This window comes from Cibotium barometz, chromosome 35 (assembly GCF_041138505.1).
Source record: "Cibotium barometz isolate CiBa-2024 chromosome 35, ASM4113850v1, whole genome shotgun sequence".
Lineage (NCBI taxonomy): Eukaryota > Viridiplantae > Streptophyta > Polypodiopsida > Cyatheales > Cibotiaceae > Cibotium > Cibotium barometz.
This window is the reverse complement of record NC_141080.1, coordinates 14,452,002-14,467,313: the sequence shown is the minus strand read 5'-3', so window position 1 is coordinate 14,467,313 and position 15,312 is coordinate 14,452,002. Positions and strand designations below refer to the sequence as shown.

Here is a 15,312-nt window from a genome sequence, read left to right as displayed (position 1 = left end):
TAACTAAATAAGAGGCTCTCTTATTTAGTCTCTTTTAGTCCAGTATGTTTTAAATCTCTTTATTTTTTGAAAAACATGGTTTTTTTTATTTTTTTATTGAAAAACATGCTATTTTTATGTTCATTAGTTTATTATACCAAGATAAAACAACTCACATAAATGCTTATTTTTAAAAAATCTTTAAGGTAGCGATACGTGTGCATCATATCTTGTTGAAAAATAAGCTAAAGAGTGATGCTTTTTTAGGAAGCTTCCCCTAAGAATTACTCAATCTATTTGCAACCATGCCTCTTGATGATAATTGAGGGATCAATGGGTTCATACAGGCCTAGAATAGTTTAAAAAGTGACTCTTCCAATTATGTACAAACTCTTTAGAAGCAACTATGCCAGTAGGAAACTAGGAAATGAAGCCTGGGTCACTATATCTAATCTATACTTGTTATGTTCTCTGCATGATGGGACAACCCTACACTTTTTTTCATGAAGTTGGCCCTTTCTGTGGACACACAACAAGATAGTAAGTTGTGATGTGGATTTTCATGAAGTTAGTCCTTCTTCTTTTTTTTGGGCAATTTTCATGAAGCTAGCCTTTTCTTTGTTGGGCGGACACACATTACAAGATAGTTTGTGATAAATATCAATTCCACCTTGATAACTTCTTTGATTATGCAAGAAATCAATTTCAACACAAAGATTAAAGCTAATAGAAGATTGGATGGTATTTGTAGAAGTATGTTCTCACATACAAAACCAAGGACATGGAAAACTGTTCTTGGATTTGCTATTTCTTTTTTATTGTGTATGATTAGAGTTTGTATATGTTGCCCCACTGATACTCGTACATAGAAAATGTGTGTGATTGAATATAGTCTAAATTCCTTCATCATCTCGTTCAACTCTTGGGTGCCAACAATGTGAAATTGAGTTATAAAAGAACAGTTCTTTACTTAATAAGTGACAAATTCTTAGAAACAAATTCAATTCTAATAGTGTCAAAATCCAAGACAAGATCCTATGCACTAAAAAATATTGCTTTTATCATTTTGAGTATAATCATGTTTCTCCTGTGTATAAGTGCATCTCTCTCTCTCTCTCTCTCTCTCTCTCTCTCACACACACACACACACACACACACACACACACACACACACACAATGGTTTACGCATAAGGCTCCTAAGCAAGAAATCATATTCCTTACACTTCCGTGTGACATGTCATGTGCATCATTCGTAGTCTATTAGCTTGGCTATAAGATTATATACATTCCCCCTCTCTCTTCTCCGAGTTCTTGCACTTCTATGCTATTATTTAGATCATATGGCTTCGCTATGAGATTGATTTTTAGTGAAGGTGATTAACACCTCAGATTTACTAGTAGATTAGTAAGATGTTGTATGTTTTCTTTTGTGGATTATGGATTTAGCTCAAGACCAACATGTCTTTTAGTTATATATGTATTTGGTCTTACAAGTTATTTTGACTTTCAGCAGACCTCAATATTACTTCTCTCCCTCTATGTATCTTTTTTTCCCTCTTTGTCTTTTTGGGGCTTTGGTTAGAAATTTGCACACACTAGATGCTGTCACTTGCGTATAGCACCGCACTAACGCACGATTGGCTTTTGTGTCTCTCTAAATCCTCCTCTCTCTCTCTCTTACACACACACTTGTAGATAGGAGGTGGGGGAGATAGCGTAGCGGGGTTAAGGGCTCTTGCCCTACACAGTGACAGCTCGGGCTCAATACCCGCCCCCTTCATCCCTCATGCCTAATGACATGTGGTCCGTCAATTACGTCTCTAAAATTACTCCAAAAAAAAAAAAAAAACTTGTAGATAGCTCTTCTCTCTTTCTCCTCAATCTCTCTTATACAGATACTTATCCTCTTACTGAATAAGCCTTTTAAACCTTCGTATCCATTCCTTGATAAGTGGAGCTGCATGTCTTCATGAGAAAAACACAGCTAATTTTCATAGCAGCACCTTGCCGTTGTGGGATAGCAGACAAGCTACACAAGTCCACCGGATGAGATGATCTGCGCACAGGTGCTTATCACTGGATTACATGTCTAATGCCTTCTATTAGTGTAAATAAGCGCTTTTTTAAAGTCCATTTGCTTGGTTGGATGCACCATGATCGACATAAATTCATTGTAATCTCATAATGATGATAGCTAATCACGTATCTGATGATTACATCTTAAATAGATTGGCTGGTATGATGCGCAGATATGGTCTACTTCATCAAGGGGCAAGTGAAGGGGAAGGATAAGCGGATGCAGGTGTCCCTGATGGAGTTTGCAATGGTGAATTTTCTTTCTCCCCAAGTAGAGATCCTGCCAATTAACCGACGATTGCCGCGGAACAATGGTGACTGTTCTCTCTAATTGTACAAACCAAAACCTGCCATGATTTCTAGTCGTTTATGTGCTTTTTGATAGATGCAATGCCGTGCCGCAGGCAGGCAGCAAAGCAGTTTCCAATGACGGGAATGGATCCGAATCGCAAGGAGGAGGTGTACGGCAAGCTTGAAGAATATATGTCCTAGCCTTTTGATTCATGTTCAGTTTGAACTTTGAGATGTGGTATCATGGGATGCAGTTGCCCGCAGCCTAACAGCCAGGAATGCCATGGTGGTGGCATGACCATTGACCACCTTTACTTGATTGGGGGGCCTGAGAGTTTTGGTAGGGCATACATTGCCAGTTTTGATTCTGGATAGAAGAATAATATAGTGACAAGATGTTGACCTTAGAAGAGGCACTCCGTTCTCTTGACCTTACGGCTGAGCTGCCTGGGTTAGATAACTATATTTGGATTCTACGGGAGTGCAGGCAAGAAGCTACTCTAGCTCATGCCAAGCACATACATAATCACATATGCAGTAATGGGTTAGAAGCACAAACAGTACTTGGCAATCACCTTGTTCCGATGTTTGTGGATTGCGGAAGCGTTACCAGGGCACAACAAATTTTTAACAGGCTGGACCATTGCAGTGAGCATGCTTGGACCTCTCTGATGCAAGGGTATACTGAAGGCGGGGAGTTGCTGCATGCCATCGATTTGTACCAGAAAATGGAAAAGGATTCTGTATGCCCTAGTAGATTTACTTTTATGGCCATGTTGAAAGCTTGCACTAAGATGAAATTGGTGGGAAGAGGTCAAGAGATACATGCGGAGATCGCTGCCAAGGGACAGGATGATGACACCTGTGTTGGCAACACTTTGGTTGATATGTATGCTAAATCTGGGTCACTTGCCGACGCACACGAAGTGTTTGGCAAACTGCCTGTTCGAGATGCAGTCTCATGGACTGCACTGATCGCAGGGTATGCTGAACATGGGCTCGGTGAGGAAGCGCTGAACTGTTTGGAACAGATGCAGTCTGAGAGTCTGTTTCCAAATGCTTCCACATACGTTTGCACTTTGAAAGCATGTGCTAGCATAGAGGCTATTGACCGTGGCCAACAAATACATACCTGGATTGCAGAAGAGGGCCTTGAGAAAGATCTTTTTGTCGGCTGCAGTTTGGTGCATATGTATGCCAAGTGTGGGTCTCTTGCAGAAGCAGAAGATGTCTTTAAATCGCTGCCTGTTCGAGATGTAGTCTCATGGAATGCATTGATTGCAGGTTATGCTGAGCATGGGCTTGAGGAGGAAGCAATGAGTTGTTTCCGACAGATGCAGCTGGAGGGTATCTATCCAAATGCTGCTGTGATTGTGTGCAGTTTGAAAGTCTGCTCCCAAATAGGAGCCCTAGAAAAGGGCCGAGAAATACATGGAGAGCTGATCAAAGAGGGGTATGATTCAGATCATACTGTTGAGAAAACGCTGGTAGGTATGTATGCCAAATGTGGCTCGCTTGCAGAAGCATTGGATGTGTTCGATGAACTGCCAGTTCGGGACTCATTACCTTGGAATTCGATTATTGCAGGTTATGCTGAGCATGATTTTGCGGAGGAAGCACTGAGCTGTTTGGAGCACATGCAACTGGAGGGTGTGTCTGCAGATGCTTTGACGTATATTTGGAGCTTGAAAGCCTGTGGCAGCATTGAAGCTTTAGGCAGAGGGCAACAAATACACAAAGACATTGCCAAAGAGGGATTTGAAGAAGATTGTTTTATTGGCAGCTGTTTGGTTGATATGTATGCTAAGTGCGGTTTACTTGCTGAAGCACGGGAGGTGTTCGATGAGCTCCCAGCACGAGATGTGGTTTCGTGGACAACACTGATTGCAGGATATACTGAATTTGGGCTTGAAGAGGAAGCACTAAAGTGTTTCCAAGAGATGCAGCGGGATGGTGTGTCTGCAGACGCTGTATCGTACGTCTCAAGCTTGAAAGCTTGTGCTACTCTAGGAGCCACAGAGAGGGGCAGAGAAATTCACACTGAGATTGCCAATAAGGGACTTGAAATGGATCCTTTGATTGGCAGCAGTTTGATGGACATGTATGCGAGATGTGGCTCTCTTGCAGAAGCCAGGGTACTATTTGAAGAGCTGCCAGTACGAGCTGAGTTTACATGGAATGCACTGATCTTGGCTTATACCACCCATGGTTACTTCAATGAAGCACTAGGTTGCTTTCAACAGATGCAAATAGAGGGTGTATCTCCAGGTGCTGTGTCATTTGTTCATGGCTTGAAGGTATGCGGCAGCACAAGAGCCATGCATAGAGGGCAAGAAATACACAAGATAATTGTTCAGCAAGAGATGGAAAGAGAGCCTTTAGTTGGCTGCAGTCTAGTGGACATGTATGCCAAATGTGCTTCATTAACTGAAGCACGTGAAGTATTTGACGAGCTGCCAATTCGCAATGCATTTGCTTGGAACACACTTATTGCTGGATATGTTGAACATGGGTTTGATAAGGATGCACTTAACTGCTTCCAACAGATGCAAGTGGAGGGGGTGTCTCCAAATGCCCACACATACGTTTGTACCTTGAAAGCTTGTGGTAGCATAGGATCCATAGATAGGGGCAGAGAAATACACATGGACATTGCTAAGAAGAACTACGAAAGAGATCTATACATTTGCAACATTCTAGTAGATATGTATACCAGATGTGGCTCTCTTGCAGATGCACAAGAAGTGTTCTACAGATTGCCTGCTAGAGATGTAGTTACATGGACTGCACTGATTGCAGGCTATGCTGAACATGGGATTTCCAAGAAAGCACTGGATTGTTTAGAACAGATGGAAAATGAAGGTGTACCTTTTGATGCGGTCACACTTGATTGCGGTTTGAAAGCTTGTTGTAGCATAGGAGCCTTGGACAAGGGGCAGAAAATATATAATGAGATAGTTAAGAAGGGCTTTGAAAGAGATCCCTTCATAGTCAGCACGTTGGTTTCTGTGTATGCCAGATGTGGCTCTCTGGCAGAAGCACGTGTAGTGTTTGAAGAAATCCCATCTCCAGATGTCGTGTCATGGAACACACTTCTTGCAGGTTATGCCGAGCATGGGCTTTGTGAGGAAGCATTTGCGTGTTTTAGCCAGATGCAGTTGGATGGTCTGTTTCTATGTGCGGGGTCATGGAATTCTATCATCCTAGCGTATGCTGAGCAAGGAAAAGGTGAAAGGGCTTTCGAACTCTATACACAAATGCAAGAGCAAGGCCTATCACCTGATACCTTGATATTTCTTAGCATTTCAAAAGGATGTGGTTACAATGGAGCTCTGGAAACTGGAAAACGAATCCATGCTCAAATTTATGGAATCAAACCGGAGGCTGATGACGTGATTATGGCCACAGCCCTCATTGATATGTATGGTAAATGTGGTAGTATGATTGATGCTCAAGAAGTCTTTGATGCAATGCCCGTAAGGGACCTTGTAGCGTGGAATGCATTGCTTATCGGATATTGCCGTCATGGGGATATTGAGCACGTTCTTCATTCGTTTGAGAGCATGATAAAAGAAGGTACACAGCCAGATGCTGTAACATTTATCTGTATTCTTACTGTATGCAGTCATGTGGGTTCAGTGTGTGAAGGTGAGAACTATATTCAGGCTATGAGCAAAGATTATGACATCACTCCCAGTATTAAGCACCACAATTGCATTGTTGATCTCCTTGGTCGTGCAGGCCAATTGGACGAGGCCATGGTAATGGCGGAGATTATACCTTTTCAACATGATTTTGTGGTGTGGAGCACAGTAATGGGTGCTTGTCAAAAGTGGAGCAATGCAAAGCTTGGAAGACAGGCCTTTGAGTGTGCTGTTAGTGTGGAGGAAGAACATGCTGCAGCATTTATTCTTATGTCCAATATCTATACAGACACTCTTAGAGAAGGAGGAGAAGATTGAGAGCATTGTAAGAAACCAGCAAGAACAAGATAGTAGCAGAACCACAAAAGCACTTGTCAGAGTTGGCAGCTGCTATAACTTGGGTCTTGTACATAGATACTAAAGTCAATGACCTACGAGTTCTCACTTGAAATGTAATGAAACAGCCCCTAATGCTTGCTTGGATTAAGGAGCGCTTTACAAAAGTGGTCTGCTCAGGTTGACATGCTGAACTGGAAAAGGTAGATCGGACGCTCACCATCATTGCACTACAAAAAGGGTGTGAGACAGCCTGGGAAGGTGGATTGCTTGCCTTGTCATTCTCACCTCCTTGAATGCAAACCCATCCGCGTGCCACCCCTAATTGTGGCCCAATAGCCAACTTCCTGCTGAAAAAACAGTTAGCAAATAATCAACTGTCTTGTTCCTTATCAATCTGCCTGGGCAGTGTGTCACACAATCACCAGCGGCTTGACACTACTCAGAGGAGCCAGCCAGCAATGCTTGGATGGGTGTTGTGTCTGAAGCGCCCCTAAGTAACTTGAGGTTAAACTACAAGAAACGTAAGTACAAGGGTCTCTTCAAGCTACACATACAAACGTTATGATTAGGGCCACTGTTTATTGGGTACTAATGTACAAAACATTCAAAAAGGTGAGTCGGAAAAAATATGTATAAATCTAAAATTAGTGAGCTCACTGTTAGACTGTCACGTGCATCCCGCACTTGGATGCCACGTAGACATTTCTGTACAGAAGGTGCAGGACCTGGGATGGTGAACTGGTCCCATGTGAGCCCAGTCCGGGACGAGTCAGCCAAGGATCCATCTCAGTCGTACGAGGTTAGGTGTGCATTGTCCTGCACATGAGTCCAAGGTCAGGTGTGCACTGTCCTGCACACGAAACAGTGCCAGTCCGCGCTGTGAGTCTCCCTCTGGAATGATGTCAGTTGTTCTGTATGTTTGGTCTACCACCAGATGTCAGACAGCTATGTAGATGTAGGTATGCAGCAGGTTTGGACACGCGGAAGGCTATGGGCCACCCCAAGGGGGGCCAGGCAGCCCCAGGACTTGCCCACTAGCCCAAGGAGGGGCTGGGCAGACTGTCGGCCAGCCCAGGAGGGGCTGGGCAGGCTCAGCCGACTGGCTTTTGGTCCAGCCCAGCCAGTTGGCTAGCCCATAGGGCAGCCTGGACTGCAGGCGGCCAGTGCCCAGGTGCTGCCCAGCAGCCTGCGCTGGACTGGACAGCAGCCCACAGAGGCAACCAGGACAGTCCAGTGTGAACGTGGGCATTTTCAGCATTAAATAATATTAAAACAGGTCGTGGAGGGAAAAGTGAACCAGCCGACTGCTCCTGATGGGGAAGTATAAATAGTGGAGGCCACAATCCCATTCTCTATCTCATTATTCACCAAGATCTCAAGCAAATCAAGGGCTAGACAAGCCAAGGGAATTGCTAAGCAAAGGGGTGGAGAACTGAAGGTCAAGGGCAGGGTATCCCTAGCCAAGAAAAGGTCCAAGATTGTTGTATTTTCTTTCAGATTTTCTCATCATTCTAATAAAGCAAATACACCATCCATGGTGGGGGCCCAATTGGGACCCAATACTGTGTCCTCTCCATCTCTCCCTCTCTCTCTCTCTCTATTTTCTGCACTTCTCCTTTCAGTTTGTGCGTTAATTTCCGTCGCGAAAAGAGTGCTGAACTCTGAGTATTGAAGTTACCGATTCTTCTCCGAAGCTTCCGCATATTACAGTGGTATCAGAGCCTACTTCAAGTACAAAGATTCAGCAAAGAAACCAGAATTTTTTCTCGCTCGTGTGGTTGGTTTTTAGACGCCGGTGGACTACCCCTTTCGGAGTGACTCCTGCCCCTCGAAGGACGGTTGGTTTTTAGCCTCCGGAAGCCTCCGGAAGTCTCCCACACAGATAGTGGATGGTCAGATTGCGTTCCAGAAAGGAATTGCATTTTCTTGCTATGGCGAGATTCGACGACGAGAGAGACCAAGAACCATGGACCAGAGTGCACCAGGCAGCCCAACTAGGGCACCAGGCTTGCGTGTCACAGACATGTTCCAGCAGATGATGCGAGCAATCGCAGAACAAACAGCCAAGTTGGATGAGCAAAAGGCGCAGATTTGGCTCTGGAGGAGCGTACCCGCTCTCCAGTGTCGCGTTTTCCATCTCCTTCTCCCTCTCCTTCCGTACCCCAAATACCAGATCCTCGACACAGGGACCCTCTTGCGGGGTCACAGCCGTAGCCAAGCTCCTTGCTTGAGTTGCAGATGCGTGCATTGGAGATCCGACAACGAGAAGACGACGGCATGCGACGCGTGGAACACGAGCGTTACCTCAGAGCTTTGGACGCTAGATTGACACCGGTGGCGCCCTCGAATCATTTTCCCGAGAAAATGAACTTTAGTAAGTATAATGGTAAACTCGATCCCACAACTCTTTATTCATGGTTACATCAATTTGAAGCTTACTTTGCCGCAGTTAGGAAAACAGATACTGACAAAGTGATCTTAGCCAGTTGGTACTTGGAAGGTGAGGCCATTTCTTGGTGAACTCAGTGGGCTCATGCCCACACCAGAGCAGGTATGGCAGCTTATGTGTGGGACGAGTTCGTCCGCGACCTTAAGCAACGGTTTCTACCGCCCCACTACCTTGAGCGACTCGAAGACGAGTTCAGGGGAGCGCGTCAGAACGCGCAACCAGTCCTTCAGTTTGCCAATAAAATTTCGACTTTATGTCTGCAATTAGGCTTATCTGATACGGACAAGAAAGGGCAGTTTTTGTATGGCCTGGACACGCAAATCCAATGGGAGGTGCGTATGTTTAGGCCAGCCACCTTTGAGGACGCACTCTCGCTTGCGCAGAGTGCAGAAATGAAACACAATGGTGGCAAGCCCAAGACTTCCCAGCCGGCTTCTCCCAGGGCTAACGCCTCGGGGGGCAAAAGCCAGAACCAGACAGGGTCTTCCCCAGGACAGAGCCCGAGAGCCTCTGGCTCCAAGAACTCGAACAATGCGTCTAAGCTTACTCCAGACCAGAAAGCGGAGGCAGGCAAGACAGGTGGCAAGTTGAGTGCTAAGGAGCTTGCTCAGTACAAGAAGGAGGGTAGATGTTTCTTTTGTCATACAAAAGGACATACTTCTCGAGATTGTCCGAAGAAGCCTCCAAAGGCTGCCGCCGCCTCCACAGCTTCCGTGGTGAGCTCAGCTCCCACACAGACCCCAGCAGCTAACCCTAGTTCTTCAAACCCCGGTGCTTCAGTTGAAGCAATTAGTAGAAGGGCGCCCATGACCAGGAGTATGAGCGCAACGAATTGCTCAAGTCCTTTGGCTACATAGGTGGCCAGAGAGTCGTCTTGTTTGACAGCGGCAGCACGGAGGATGTGGTCACGGAACAGGCCGCTAGGCGTGCTTGTTTCGAGCTGACTTCGGTGGACAAACAGGTTGAGGGTTTTAGCACAGGTATGACAACGAGCGTCAAGTATGAAGCTCTAGGTGCTAAGTTAGTGATTCAGGGCATAGAGATCAATGAGTCTGAGATACTCATGCGAGATCTAATAGACCAGATATGGGAAAATGCACAGCGTCGGCTTCGAAGCGGAGGCAATGCTGAGTTGCTTGATAGACAGAAGATAGCAAATTTCAACCATCAACATATAACACGAACCATTTTGGGGAGCATGCGTGTAGCATGCAATGATCTTAGAGATGCTGCCCCGCCTGAAGCTAATATGCAACGTCTACAGTTATGGAACGTTGTATGGAGCGAGCAAAGAGCCAAGAGCAAGCGCATGAAGGCACTGGATGCAGAGTCCCTCCCCAAAAGAGTGCGCATTGCCCAGGATGTCGCTGCAACGTCCAGCCAGGCAGATGCGAGTGGGACAGGTGTCATTAATCGTACCATCTACAATTTTATGTGCACACACCTCATTGGGATCCCGCACGAGGCTCTGTTCAAAGAGCGAACAATAGGCTGTTGGTCGGAGGCCAAAATGGTCGATTTTGGCTTCAGACGGCCCAGTCCAAAGTCGAAGAGCTCGATGTTATTGTGCGTGACTTTATGGTTGCCCCTCTCGTAGGAGCAGACATAATTTTGGGTATTCAGTGGTTTCTCAAGTTTCTCTCCCTGATGTCAAGTGAGACAAGCACACGTTCCAGATCAATCGGAATGTGTCAAACGCCCCAGTGACCATTAAGTGTGAGCCAGGAATTTCGAACTTTCCGCTCATAAGCCACTTGCAGGCTAAGCGAGCACTCAGGAAAGGCGCACAGTGTGCGATGATTTACATCCAGATAGCCCAGATGGTGGCCAGTGCTTCCGAGAAGTACTGGGTTCTCCATGAAAAGTTTCAGAAGATTTTTCTTCGGGACAGCCTCCCTCCCCAGCTCCCCCCGTCCAGACCAGAGGATCACAGGATTGACCTCCTCCCAGGCTCGGAACCCCCGAGCAAGTTTCCGTATCGTCTTTCTAAGGCAATGGAATTGGAGTTGGACCGCCAACTCCAAGAATTGTTGCAAGCTGGCTTCATCCGCCCCAGCGTGTCGCCATTTGCAGCACCGATCTTGTTTGTCAAGAAGAAAGATGGGTCTTCCCGTTTGTGTGTTGACTATCGTGCACTCAACAAGCTGACTATCAAGAGCAGATTCTCGATGCCTCGAATTGACTATATTCTCGAGAGGCTGAATGGAGCAAAGGTGTTCTCAAAATTAGATTTCAAGAGTGGGTATCAGCAGGTGTGGATTGCGGAGGGGATCCCCAAGACAGCCTTCCGTACAGAACGGGCCCACTATGAATTTGTGGTCATGCCATTTGGTTTGACAAACGCCCCAGCTACATTTAACCGCATGATGATGCGTATTTTTCGGGGTTTAATTTGAAAGTGTGTGTTCATATTTCTGGACGACATACTCATATTTTCAGCTACAATTGAGCAGCATGACATTGATGTGGAGAAAGTTCTTAAGTTGCTGGAAAGCAACGAGCTCTATGTCAATGAAAAGAAGTCAGAATTTTATCTGTTCCAGGTGCATTACTTGGGATATATAATTAGTGCTAAAGGCATTCGACTTGATCCGGCTAAAGTGGCCGAGATTGTCAACTGGGAAGTACCTCAGACAGCCTATGACATTAGATCATTTGTGGGTATATGTCAGGCATATTCCACCCACATCGACAAGTTTTCTGACCTCTCGGCATATCTCACCGATCTGCTAAAGGGGGTGAAACAAGAAGGCGCAAAAGATTCGGATGACTCCACGAGCGTTGGAGGCATTCCAGAACCTCAAGGTGGCTTTATCAGAAGCACCTTGTTTAGCACTTGCCTCGTGGGACGATCCATTTCAGGTGATCACCGATGCGAGTAACATCACAATTGGAGGTGTTTTACAACAAAATGGTCATCCAGTAGCTTACATGTCTCGTAAGTTACTGCCCACAGAGAAGAACTACTCAGTTCATGATCGTGAACTCCTAGCAGTTATACAGGCCTTGAAACATTGGAAACATTTCCTGTATGGCCGTGACTTCGAGGTTCGCACTGACCATCAGGCATTGCGCTGGATTCAGACGATGCCAAGTGCACAGTGGAGTGATCGACAACACCGTTGGAGTCCGATATTCCAGCAGTTCGGTGGTATGATTGAGTATCTTCCAGGAAAGGCCAATCCAGTGGCCGACGCTTTGAGCAGGAAGGGACTAGTGTCTACGATTCAGACCACTAGACTTGACCTTGTTGGTACAGGACTAGAGGACATGAAGCACACGTACGCGGATTTCGAGGAGTTTGGTACTCAGTGGGAACAGGCATTGGATGCCACAGGACCATGCCATTTTCTGATGCGTGATGGTTGGCTTTTCTACAAAGGTCGACTATGTGTCATGAAGTCATTCAGGGCAGCTCTTCTCCATGATGCCCATGACGCCATTACAGGGTAGCTCTTCTCCATGACGCCATTACAGGTGGTCATAGGGGCATGAATTCGACTCTGGAGAAATTAGAACGGCAATACTTTTGGCCAAAGATGAGGCATGATGTGTTTACATATGTACAACGCTGTGACATTTGTCAAAAGGTGAAAGCTCCTCGTGGAAAGAAGATAGGGTTGTTACAGCCCTTGCCAATTCTTGAGGGTCCTTTCCAAGACATTTCCATGGACTTTGTCACGAATCTGTCTCCCAGTCCGAGTAAGCGTAATACGCAGTGCTTAACTATTGTTGACAGGTCTAGCAAATTTGTTATGCTTATTCCTTGCAGGGCCAATGTGACCGCCGAGGATGTGGCCCAGCTATTCATTCGGCATTGGTACCCGATTGGCGGGATTCCTAGAACCATAGTGTCAGACCGAGATGCCAAGTTTACCAGTCATTTTTGGAGGGCATTGTTTGATAATTTTGGTACTAAGTTGAATTTTCCAGTGCATTCCACCCACAGACAGACGGCCAGACAGAGATATACAACCAGTTGGCCTTTGATGTGCTGAAGTGTTATGTCCACGATTAGCAAGGTAAGTGGGAATTGTATTTGCCTTTAGTTCAAGCTGTTTTGAATGACTCTTTGTCTTCAGCTATTGGGAGGACTCCATATGAGGCAGCGTTTGGAAGACCTTTCCAGTCGTTGTTAACCAGGACTTCGTCTTCAGTACCGGAGGCGAATAGAGTGACGGAGTCTTACCAGGAGATTTTAGAGTCAGTAAAGGACAGATTGGCTAAAGCGCAAGAGGCCTACACTCGACAGGCCAATAAAGACCGAAGGGATATGAAGTTTCCGGAAGGAGATTGGGTTTATCTTCGGATAATGAAGCAAAGATTGAAGCAGGTGGGCAAGCGATGCCCAAAGTTGTCTTTCAGGAGCTTTGGACCTTTTCCCATCCGGAAAAAGATTAATGAGGTGTCTATGCAGTTAAAGCTACCTCCGAGTTGGACTATGCACGATGTATTACATGTCAGTTGGTTAAAGCCATATGCAGGTCCACCCCCTTCAGAGGTCAAAGACGAAGCGGAACCAGACATTGTGGATGAAGCAAAAATTATGGTTCCAGAACAGATCCTTCTGCACCGTTTCAAGCATGGCTCAGGCCAAAGACTACGACAGTTCCTCACGAAGTTTCAGGACCGAGAAACTCATGAAACGGTATGGCTCGACAAAGAGTTTTTCGAAGACTATCCGGCGTTATTGACGGATTATTTGGAGGCTATGCAGCTTCCGTCAAGTTAAGCAGAAGGGGATGTCACGTGCATCCCGCACTTGGATGCCACGTAGACATTTCTGTACAGAAGGTGTAGGACCTGGGATGGTGAATTGGTCCCATGTGAGCCTAGTCCGGGACGAGTCAGCCAGGGATCCATCTCAATCGTACGAGGTTAGGTGTGCATTGTCCTGCACATGAGTCCAAGGTCAGGTGTGCACTGTCCTGCACATGAAACAGTTAGAGTCCGCGCTGCGAGTCTCCCTCTGGAATGATGTCAGTTGTTCTGTATGTTTGGTCTGCCACCAGATGTGAGACAGCTGTGTAGATGTAGGTATGCAGCAGGTTTGGACACGGGGAAGGCTATGGGCCACCCCAAGGGGGGCCAGGCAGCCCCAGGACTTGCCACCAGCCCAAGGAGGGGCTGGGCAGGCTGTCGGCCAGCCCAAGAGGGTTTGGCCAAGCAGCCGACTGGCTTTTGGGCCAGCCCAGCCAGTTGGCTAGCCCATAGGGCAGCCTGGACTGCAGGCGGCCAGTGCCCAGGTGCTGCCCAGCAGCCTGCGCTGGACTGGACAGCAGCCCACAGAGGCAGCCAGGACAGTCCAGTGTGAACGTGGGCATTTTCAGCATTAAATAATATTAAAACAGGTCGTGGAGGGAAAAGTGAACCAGCCGATTGCTCCTGATGGGGAAGTATAAATAGTGGAGGCCACAATCCCATTCTCTATCTCATTATTCACCAAGAGCTCAAGCAAATCAAGGGCTAGACAAGCCAAGGGAATTGCTAAGCAAAGGGGTGGAGAACTGAAGGTCAAGGGCAGGGTATTCCCAGCCAAGAAAAGGTCCAAGATTGCTGTATTTTCTTTCAGATTTTCTCATCATTCTAATAAAGCAAATACACCATCCGTGGTGGGGGCCCAATTGGGACCCAATACTGTGTCCTCTTCATCTCTCCCTCTCTCTCTCTCTCTATTTTCTGCACTTCTCCTTTCAGTTTGTGCGTTAATTTCCGTCGCAAAAAGAGTGCTGAATTCTGAGTATTGAAGTTACCGATTCTTCTCCGAAGCTTCCGCATATTACATAGACCTACTGCCTCAAACTTAAATAAACTTGCCAATGAGAGCTCATGGAATGGGCCAACATTACTTTGAACTAGCACAGCCCAGCAAGTCATTGTATCCTCAAAGGTGCAAGCAAATACAGCCGTGTGCAGATGAAAGAAGTGGTGGCGGATGTGTGGAGTATGGTGGTGAGTTGTGATGTGAGGGTGGGTTGGCCACTTGAGGCACCTGTGGGCTACAAGAGCTGTGCTCAAAGGGCAGCGCGCAGGTTGGTATGGTCTACTACCAAGCCACCTTGTAGTCCCCAACCCCCGAACTCCCAAGATGCTCCCGTAGTCACCATTTTTTACTGCCCGTATGCACCCGCCTGTAGGCGCTTTTATCCACCCGTAGGTGATGCTACCGAGGAAGCACCATGTACCTAGGACCTCCTGGTCCTAGATAAACGTCTCTACCACTTGAGCTATCATCTCATTGGCTAATTTTAGATATATTCAAGGACTTGCCCCTCATAAGTCAATGTCAGTTTTCACTATATTCAAGTGGAAGAAGTCTTGGTGTAATACAGTGATCTCCCTTCTAGAGAGAGAGAGAGAGAGAGAGAGAGAGAGAGAGAGAGAGAGATTAATATTAACATCTACGAAAGACCAGAAAGTGTCTGTGTGGTGGAGATCCTTGGTGTGGGGCACTTGGCATGTAGGGTGAGCAGGCTTGCCCACTTAGGACTGCCCTGTGTATGGTTGGTTTGGGTTGGTATCGATGTGGGTGG

At 46.4% G+C, this 15,312-nt stretch overlaps 1 protein-coding gene across 3 annotated transcripts; it reads left to right on the top strand.

The window, feature by feature from the left end:
* Positions 1–1,660: 1,660 nt before the first annotated feature.
* Positions 1,661–6,474, top strand: LOC147618185 (pentatricopeptide repeat-containing protein At3g16610-like). 3 transcript variants are annotated; one of them, XM_086774613.1, is made up of 3 exons: positions 1,661–2,046; positions 2,230–2,306; positions 2,442–6,474. In XM_086774613.1, exon 3 carries the CDS (start codon positions 2,743–2,745, stop codon positions 6,307–6,309), a length of 3,567 nt encoding a protein of 1,188 aa, XP_086630739.1. In that variant the 5' UTR covers positions 1,661–2,046; positions 2,230–2,306; positions 2,442–2,742; the 3' UTR covers positions 6,310–6,474. The 3 variants fall into 3 exon arrangements, with proteins under 3 accessions (XP_086630739.1, XP_086630738.1, XP_086630737.1); XM_086774612.1 differs by having other exon boundaries at positions 2,230–2,370; positions 2,465–6,474; XM_086774611.1 differs by having other exon boundaries at positions 2,230–2,370; positions 2,461–6,474.
* The last annotated feature ends 8,838 nt before the right edge of the window (positions 6,475–15,312 follow it).